We start from the raw sequence: 8,358 nt of genomic DNA on the forward strand, positions 1-8,358 counted from the left end.
TAATCCATTCATTCAGTAGCGCCAGTCTCCCAGCCGTCGGCCCGAGCGCACGCGCGCGCGCGCGTTATGTAGGTAATTACGTGGGCGCGAAAAAGAAGTCGCGTGGGCTGGAGGGGCCTTCGAAGTCCTTCGCTGGCAGTCGAGAGAAAGAGACTCTCCCGCGACGTAGGCTCGGCCCGTGGGTGGACCGGACACTAGGCTCTCTCCTTTTAGTTCGACGAATTATGCGCTGCGAGTAACTGTAATCGGCGGCGCGGGAGCGCGCGAAAGTGACGCAAAGGTCCCCGCTACGAGGAAGATGCAGCTCGCGGATGTCTGTTGAGCAAGAGACTGTGATCATAGCTCGCCTATGGATATTTTATGCCGATCTCGGGGAGCGGGGGTACACATCTGTCTACGTGGTTTTTTAAGGTGTGAAAGGCTTGTCGAGCGAATGCTAAAACTCGACTAATGCAGGTACTGACTCGCCGCGTGAGTCATTGTTCTAGTCAAGGATAGAACGAGTTTTTGAGCAATCGACTTCTCTCTGAACCTCCGGCGACGCTCGATTTTTCACGATGACGGGGCGACGATCGTAGAAAGTTTCTGGCGAATGAATGAGCTTACGAGTTTGGACTCGGTTTTGTCACCATATAAGGCTCTGTGTTTTTATGTAAATAAAACTTCATGTACAAGAGTTAGCTATATTATGTAGGAATCTTAACGATAAATACGGAGAATCACTCGTCTATGCCTTGACCGCGCTCTTCTTGGCCTTGCGCTCTTCCTTCTTCTTCTTCTTGTCGGCCTCCTCGTGGAGTCGCCTCTTCTTCCTCAGCAGCCAGATGTCTTTCGCTCTCTCCTCGCGACCCTTCATCATGCTCTTGTACAGTTTTCGGTGCTTGTTCCTCACCAACTTCTCGCGCAAGCGGTACTCCTGTCTCTCCTGGCGGCTCTTCTCCCACGGATCTTCTTTCGCTATTTCGCCACCCTTCACCTTCATGGCTTGTTTCTGCGATGGGAAAAATTTACGATCAATCAAAATTGTTATTTTATATTGGGGAACAACGTTCTGCGACGCAAAACAATATTCGCTGTTTACCTTGGCTAAACGCTCTTGCTCCTTCGGGTCGTCGACTTTAGCTTTGCCGGCCTTCTTGCCTTTCACCTTTTGTACAACAACTTCTTCCTCTTCGTCGTCATCATCGATTTCATCGTCGTCGTCGTCATCGTCTTCGCTCATATTAGCATCGACTTCTTCGTCGTCTTTACTTTCGTCGGCTGCGGCTACTTCATTATCTTCGCCTTCTTTCTCCTCCTCGGAATCGCTAACAGCTTCCTCCGCGTCTGAAATTCAAACAGCAGCAGCAATTAAAATACAAAATTTAAAGCCAATTACATTTTACGTTGATCGTAAAAACAGTTTTTCTTTTCAAGCAAGTCTTGTGAAACGCGTACCATAATTCATCTTGTATTCGGGATCCATTAATGCTCGCTCCTCGGGCGGAATGTAGGTTTGGTCGCGTCTCGGATCCGAAAATGGTGAAAGATGCGGGGGAAGCGTGCAGCCCATCAAGTACTTTTCTACGGGCACGAGCTCTCGGGCGTTTATAGAATCGAAGATCCACTGCGGCTGTACGTAGTATCTGTCAAAGGTAGAAAGTATCGAGGTCATTATGAGAAAAATTAAGAGGCGAGAGTCAGCACAAAATAGCTTGCGATTTAATTGCATTAAAAAACACTTCGAGTTATGTTTCCTTTGTGAATTCAAGACAGAATTTATAGCATCAGTAAATGTGTATGCTTAAAATATCTTTTCAGAGTCGACAACGCTTTTAATTTCGAAAAATAATTTAAAATTTTTACCTCGAGATGTATTGCTTCTCCATACTAGGCCTGTCAACGATCTGGTGAGTTATGCTCTCATCGTTTTCATCAAACGTCGAGCCAACGAACAATAATTTGTCCCATGAAACTTCTCCTCCGAAGCAACGAATAACAAAGACGAGCGCTTCTCTGGGTACCTCGCGGTTAATGTAGAATTTCAGTCCTTTGAACAGCGTTTTCAGTTTCTTTACTTTATCATACTCGGCCTTAGCTTCGGCAATTTTCTCGGCATCAGTTTCCTGAAAAAGTGATTTACTCGTTTATAAAAAAACAATAGAAAAAAGCAGCTTGCAGCATCAAATATCACTATGGATGAATAATTACATTATCAAAGGTATCTATTTCGACCTCATCTTCTTCGTTTTGTGCAGCAGCATTCAAACTAACTAATGAAACGTTAAGAGCATTTATCCTTTCGGAAACAAATGCCTGTTCGTCGACCAGTGCTTTATCTGAAATACCTAAAAAAAAAAATTAAGTTAAAGTATAAAAATCAACAATTTTTTTTCCTAAAGAGAAGTTAGTACTTACTAGTATTGCTGAACTTAGGAGGGTAAAACAGATTCAACGAATGATATAGCCTGTAATTCACAAATCCTAACATAATGATGTAAAATTCAACAAACGTTGACATGATTTTAAAATCTACTTCGTTCTTCTTCTGAGGTTCAAAACCAAACTGATGCGGTACAATCCATGTAATAGTCTGTCCTTTGATTTCAGCTTGATAATAGTAACCCTTGATAGAAATAAATACTTTTCTAAGAGCCTTTGCAGCTATTACAGCGTGCATAAATTCAACAGTTAACCTTCTGCAAAGTATACTTTGATCCCTGGGTATATGTGCCATTGATGGGAAAGTACTGAAAAGGAAGCAAAGTGTGAGGCAGTCATCCAAGTCCTTAAGGGCATCGATAAATGTTGGATATCTCTCTTTGACGATGTGGTCAAGTTTTATCGTTGGATGATTTCTCAGATATCTTCTCATTTCTTTGAAATCCCTGAGTGCTTTGGCCCTGGTAACTTTTCTGGCAAATATCTACAATGACACACAAACACAATGAAACATTTGATAAACACAAAATTCTATGTATTCTAATTTATAAATAACAAAACATACCTTGTAATCTCTCAACTTCCATATTATCGGTTCATGCATCAAAAACTGTATATCTTTTTTGTGATAAAGGATTTTTACGCGGGTGTCACCTTTCTGAGCCCTTTTACGATTTCGAGGCTCTCTGGGATAGATTCCTTTGATAATACATAGCCGACGAAATTCATTCAAAGAAAGCTGCAATTTCTTCAATGCCTGCTTCCTCGTCATAAACTGTGTGGCCTCTCCTGCCTCATACTGAAATAATAAATACAAATTTTAGCTTCCATTTCGTTTACTTATTATACAAGCGCAATAATGAAAAATTAAAGTTGATGTTATTTTGTGTATATATATACATAACCTCTTCTGTTATGTTTTTTTGGAAATAACACTCGACTTACCTTCTTTTTGCCGATGACCACCATTTTTCCGGTTGAACAAAGTTAACTTTGCAATATAAAAAATGTTTCACTCAATTATTATTACTTCATTTTTCACAAAACAACAAAGTTTGTGTACACGTGTTGACACACGTCTGTACACGTGCTGATTGACTTTCGAAAAGGTTGCCGACAGAGCTGTCGGCAGTTTCGCTTCATCACGTTGCCACTGCGGCGCTTCATACGGTGTGAATTTTTGAAATTCTGATACTTATTTCTGATTCGAATATGCATATCTGAAAATAATCAATTATGATCAATATTCGTTTGTAACAGAATGATATTTGACGTACTTTTTTCAAACTTATTTATCATTATTTCGTATACATTCGTTTGATGAACTTTCTAATACAGTTGGCAGCACTTTTCACTAGTTGATCACCATCTGGCATCTGGTTAGCGCAGTTGTAGCCTTAAGTTTTGAATTATCATCGATCGATAATATGTTGGGAAGCGACTGCTTCTTCTATTTCAGTGCACTCCACTTTTGGAATCTGGAAAGTAGTCAGTCACTTTTATAAGACTTTTCTATAACGAATATTAGAAAGTAATTACCTACACATAACGTTGTTTCTGTGTTATGGAAACACAAGAAGAACTGCTGCAGAGTTTTGATGAAAAAATACAATGGGGTTGGCACATGGTCGAACAATTGAAACTCGTGGAGAAGGTTGAAGGGGTTGATAAACTTATTAGAAAGATTCAACAAGAAGTAAAATTTTTAAAAAAGGTATAGGTTTATTACGCTTTAATAAATAGAAGCAACCTTAATGTGTTATATTAATAATTCTTATTAATTTTCATAAGGTGCGAGCAACTGGAGACGTAAAGAAAGAACATCTGCAGAGTACAAATTTGATTCATCTAAATGCAATCGTTGAACGACTGCTGGCTGCAAATGAACCTGTGAATGTTCTTAAACCTTTTAAGTATCAAAACTCAAGACTGGAAGTAGATATTGTCTGCAATGGTGGCTCCAGTTGGGTGAAAGTCATTGCTCGCAATGCCAAAGCTCTCACACTTATTTCTCGAGGCAATGCAGAATATGGACAAAAATCAGTTTTTGATCAAGCCGATTCTTATCTCAAGTGTGCTAAGAACCACCCACATATGTACAAACCTCCAGACATTGTTTTTCATTTTGCATGTGGCATAGAAAAACCATTAGCACAAAAATTAGAAAATTCGTTAGGTATTATAATTGAAGGGAAGAGGATAGATGCAAAGGATGATGACATTGCACATGGTAAGCATATTATATACATCCTTCATCGAAATTCTTTTGACAAATATTCTTGCAAATTTAACCACTGTTATTCTGCTTACAGATGAATTGTTATATTCTGAGTCTGAGACTGAATCCGATGAATCTACTACAAGTAGTAATGTCTGTGATTTATTAGAACTAAATACAAACATTGACTCAACTGATATTAAGATACTTAATTTAGATGTTTCAACTCTTCTTGCCTATGTGACGAACATGACAAACGGACATGCAAATTTTGCATACATAGAACCGCTACTTACTACTCAAGCAGAATGGGAGAGGTGTCGCCCATTAAAACCTGTTCTCGATGATCTTTTTCACAATAAAGAACTAGTCGTGTGTCAGACCGCATATGACAATTTCACGAATATTGTCAACCTAATTGGTGGCCCCAATGAGAAGAAAAGAGCAGCTGATCTGATGAGTAGAGTCAAAATTGTCGACGACATTCCAAAAGGAAGGATCATGGAGCTTGGTCTTGGAGGTAAAATAAAAGTTCGATCAAGACTAGTTTTTGCAAGTGGAGAGAATCTGAAGAGTATCACAGTTTCTGCCAACGAAGGATTCGTGCGTGCCGCTCGAATGCAGGTATTTAGAGAACTTTCTTATTTTTTATGCCTTCATTGACGAAACATCGCACCAATGCTAATTAATCACTATTTTCCAGGGAATCGAGTGCATGGTCTTTATTCACGAGCCGCGATCGCTGTCGGAAATGAAAGAACTCAACGCCACGAAACTTGAATCATCTTGACATAGCTCGGGCAATCGAAATGAGTTATTTTTCACTTTGAACGAATTCACAATTAACTATATTGTACATAAGAAAAATTTTTTGTACAGGTATTTAAAGAATCGCAATCAAGAACTACTATACGTACATAAATCACTTGATGGTGTGTCGTTTAAAAATATTTATTAAATGTTAAACCTTTGCTTATTACAAAAAGTATTATATGTCTCGTTCAATCGATCAAGTCATTGGCTGCCTCCCGCGTCAACTGCGGCGTCGCCTCGGACTCAAGGTTTCTCTCGAACTCTGCAAAATCGCCAAATTGTAATAAGCCACTCACGAATCTTACAAATCGTCGTCCCAAGAAAACTAAATCAACCTGATATGTAGCTCTGAAACTTTGGATTTCTTTCCCTGGCCAGCTGAATGAAGTTTCTGCACTGCTCCTCGTTACCCAGCGACTTGTGGCACTTGGCGCTGTTGAGCAGAGCTTTGATGTTGGCCTCGTTGACCTTGAGGGCCCAGTTGCAGTCGAGCAGAGCTTTCTCGAAGAGGCCGAGTCTCATGTAGCTGAGGGCCCGGTTGTTCCAGAGCACCGCCGAGTCTCGACGCTGCTCCAGGGCCTTGGAGAAGTAGGTGACAGCCTTCTCGTAGTCGGACTCCTTGAAAGCGCCGTTTCCTATGCGCTTGTACGTCTCGGCGCGCTCGTTGCGAGCTTTCCGGTCCTCCGCGCGAGCCGCTGCGTCTCGTTCCACGCTTCGCTTGAACGCCTCTTCAATTAGGATTCAGTTAATTTTTTATCGTTAAATTGAAGAAGATTTTTTCAAGGTGTAGGTGTAGATTTTTCAGAACGACTCATGAAAGTATAATGCGAAATCATCGAAGCTGTAATCTATTTTGTTCTGCGTAAAATGTTTGATTGTGTTCAAGATGTCGCGAGATGATTTAACTATTATTTATTACCAAGTTAACATTTGTACAAAATAATATTAACTATTAGCATGTAAGGAAATTGAATAAAAATTATTTCTCAAGCGATATCTATATTATAATTTTAATGGAAATATCAAATACCTTGAGATATTTTGTTCGGATCCGACTCCTCGGCAGAATATTTGTTGATGAGGGTTCGATTTGTTTTAGCTTTTAGTTCTCCAATGTCCGACACATCGGTTTTGACGTTGTTTTGTAAAATTTCGTCGGCCAGGAACATTCCGCGCTCTTGGTCGTTGACATCGGTGGACGCAAGTTGTTTTACAATTTTTTCTGCAAACAGTAGCATGACAATGAACAAACGAGTGAAAATAGTCATTGTTGAGGCCGATATATGTATACATTATACTCACCGACTTCAGTAACGCGATGCATAAAATTTTGAAACTCTTCCTCTGTCACGTTTCTATCCGCCTTGGAATTTGAAAACGAATTCAAGATTTTGCTCTCTTCGTCGGGGTTGAAGCCGAAGTTGTCCGATTTTAAGCAATGCTCCATTTTAAAAAATTACAAAAAAATTACTTTGTAAAGCGAAAGTCGCGTCGGAGCGTTGGCGAGATTTCTAAAAGCACTTCCTTACTTGTTAGTCTCATTACCATGGACACGCGCATGGCTTATATAAATGAATCCCTATAGGACACTGCAGCGAAATTAACTTTCATTGTATGTGTTTTCATTTGCTCAAAATACTATGGCAGTATTCAATTAGCCATCATTCAATTCATATGAGACTATTTACGATATACTAGATCAGCCATGATAATATTATTGGAACAAGAATGGAAGACAACAAAACGTCGGTGACAAAAAAGTCTACATAATTACGATACGTCTAAATGCATGGAATTCAAAATACTCGTGAGCGTAGTACACAGAGGCCGCGCGCGGTGTAAACAAAAGGAGCGAAGGTCAAGCAGATTTAAGCTTAGCAGAATACGCAGAAATGGATGAAGTCTCGTGACTGCGCCTTGAAACCTACTTATAGGTATACCTTTTGTCAGTCGTTCACAAGCCACCATGGAGGAACAAGAAGAAAAGTCGCCTACTGTTGCAACGCAGACGGAGCCAACTGCCGTCTGTCACCAGGGTACGTCGGTTAACGAGTTTTTGCTTGCCACTGGAAATGCGATACTCACGTACGTATACAGCTTGTAGCAAAAACTTCAATTTTTGTTTATCCGTACTCGAGGCAATAAAATGTCATTATACTGCCTACGAATGAACGATATATATATATATATATATATATATATATATATATATATATATATATATATATATATATATATATATATATATATATATATATATATCACGCAAGAATAAAGTATAGAGTTTAATATGACATTTGCGAAATTTTATTCCATCTTTCAGAACTGAGAGAATCAGAGTAAAATGCTACAGTGTTCTGTACGGCAGGGCAAGTCGCTACGTTCCAGCTCCATTAGATAATGAATTTCAGTCAGGCATATATACGCAAACACCAAGGAAAACCGGAAAAGCCGAAATGGTACAGGTGCAGCCTGGTAAAAATAATCCACCGCGTAAGAATTGTCAGTACAATAGAGCCAAGGCAGGGAAGTTCACGAAATCGGAAGCTCATACTGCTCATAGTACGCAGACGCCTTCGAGCGGGATCGCTGTAAGTTCTCCTAATGGAGGATTGAAACTGAGCAAAAATGCAAAAAGAAAGTTGAATAAAAAATTTAAAAAAATTGCTCGCATGTATGATGCTCAAGCTGATAAACCAGCAATAGAAATAACTCGTGCGACGCATTATAGGCTAAACTTTATATAATCAGCTTGTATGAAAAATTGCTTTGAAGATACTTATTTATTATTTTTATTGACACATGTGACCTAGAGAACTGTAATAAAACGTACATGGACAATGACAATCACTGAAGTATTCTTTTGTTTATTTAAACCGATACCAATGTTCAATTCAAATTCAAAG

General features: G+C 39.4%; 4 protein-coding genes across 7 annotated transcripts; 2 read left to right on the top strand and 2 right to left on the bottom strand.

Annotated features, from left to right (window-relative positions):
• Nucleotides 1–615: 615 nt before the first annotated feature.
• Nucleotides 616–3,536, bottom strand: LOC100116379 (pescadillo homolog). Its single transcript, XM_001600842.6, has 8 exons — nucleotides 3,367–3,536; nucleotides 2,987–3,220; nucleotides 2,398–2,905; nucleotides 2,191–2,327; nucleotides 1,846–2,105; nucleotides 1,438–1,625; nucleotides 1,082–1,326; nucleotides 616–991 (listed from the first exon to the last, which is right to left on the bottom strand). Exons 1-8 carry the CDS (start codon nucleotides 3,388–3,390, stop codon nucleotides 728–730), a joined length of 1,860 nt encoding a protein of 619 aa, XP_001600892.2. The 5' UTR covers nucleotides 3,391–3,536; the 3' UTR covers nucleotides 616–727.
• Nucleotides 3,537–3,793: 257 nt separating this feature from the next.
• LOC100679163 (UPF0415 protein C7orf25 homolog) lies at nucleotides 3,794–5,627 on the top strand. The gene is made up of 4 exons (XM_016982356.2): nucleotides 3,794–4,135; nucleotides 4,213–4,651; nucleotides 4,734–5,263; nucleotides 5,343–5,627. The coding sequence occupies exons 1-4, from the start codon at nucleotides 3,986–3,988 to the stop codon at nucleotides 5,427–5,429; spliced, it is 1,206 nt and encodes a 401-aa protein (XP_016837845.1). The 5' UTR covers nucleotides 3,794–3,985; the 3' UTR covers nucleotides 5,430–5,627.
• LOC100116415 (tetratricopeptide repeat protein 12-like) lies at nucleotides 5,575–7,500 on the bottom strand. 3 transcript variants are annotated; one of them, XM_016982357.2, is made up of 5 exons: nucleotides 7,393–7,500; nucleotides 6,755–6,893; nucleotides 6,483–6,674; nucleotides 5,788–6,180; nucleotides 5,575–5,714 (listed from the first exon to the last, which is right to left on the bottom strand). In XM_016982357.2, exons 2-5 carry the CDS (start codon nucleotides 6,774–6,776, stop codon nucleotides 5,641–5,643), a joined length of 681 nt encoding a protein of 226 aa, XP_016837846.1. In that variant the 5' UTR covers nucleotides 6,777–6,893; nucleotides 7,393–7,500; the 3' UTR covers nucleotides 5,575–5,640. The 3 variants fall into 3 exon arrangements, with proteins under 3 accessions (XP_016837846.1, XP_016837847.1, XP_001600918.1); XM_016982358.2 differs by lacking the exon at nucleotides 7,393–7,500 and adding an exon at nucleotides 6,982–7,104; XM_001600868.5 differs by lacking the exon at nucleotides 7,393–7,500 and having other exon boundaries at nucleotides 6,755–7,292.
• Nucleotides 7,067–8,307, top strand: LOC100679201. 2 transcript variants are annotated; one of them, XM_003424816.5, is made up of 2 exons: nucleotides 7,067–7,537; nucleotides 7,776–8,307. In XM_003424816.5, the coding sequence occupies exons 1-2, from the start codon at nucleotides 7,419–7,421 to the stop codon at nucleotides 8,197–8,199; spliced, it is 543 nt and encodes a 180-aa protein (XP_003424864.1). In that variant the 5' UTR covers nucleotides 7,067–7,418; the 3' UTR covers nucleotides 8,200–8,307. The 2 variants fall into 2 exon arrangements, with proteins under 2 accessions (XP_003424864.1, XP_031780015.1); XM_031924155.2 differs by having other exon boundaries at nucleotides 7,344–7,488.
• Nucleotides 8,308–8,358: the final 51 nt, after the last annotated feature.

Source organism: Nasonia vitripennis, chromosome 2 (assembly GCF_009193385.2).
Source record: "Nasonia vitripennis strain AsymCx chromosome 2, Nvit_psr_1.1, whole genome shotgun sequence".
In the NCBI taxonomy this organism is placed as follows: Eukaryota; Metazoa; Arthropoda; class Insecta; order Hymenoptera; family Pteromalidae; genus Nasonia; species Nasonia vitripennis.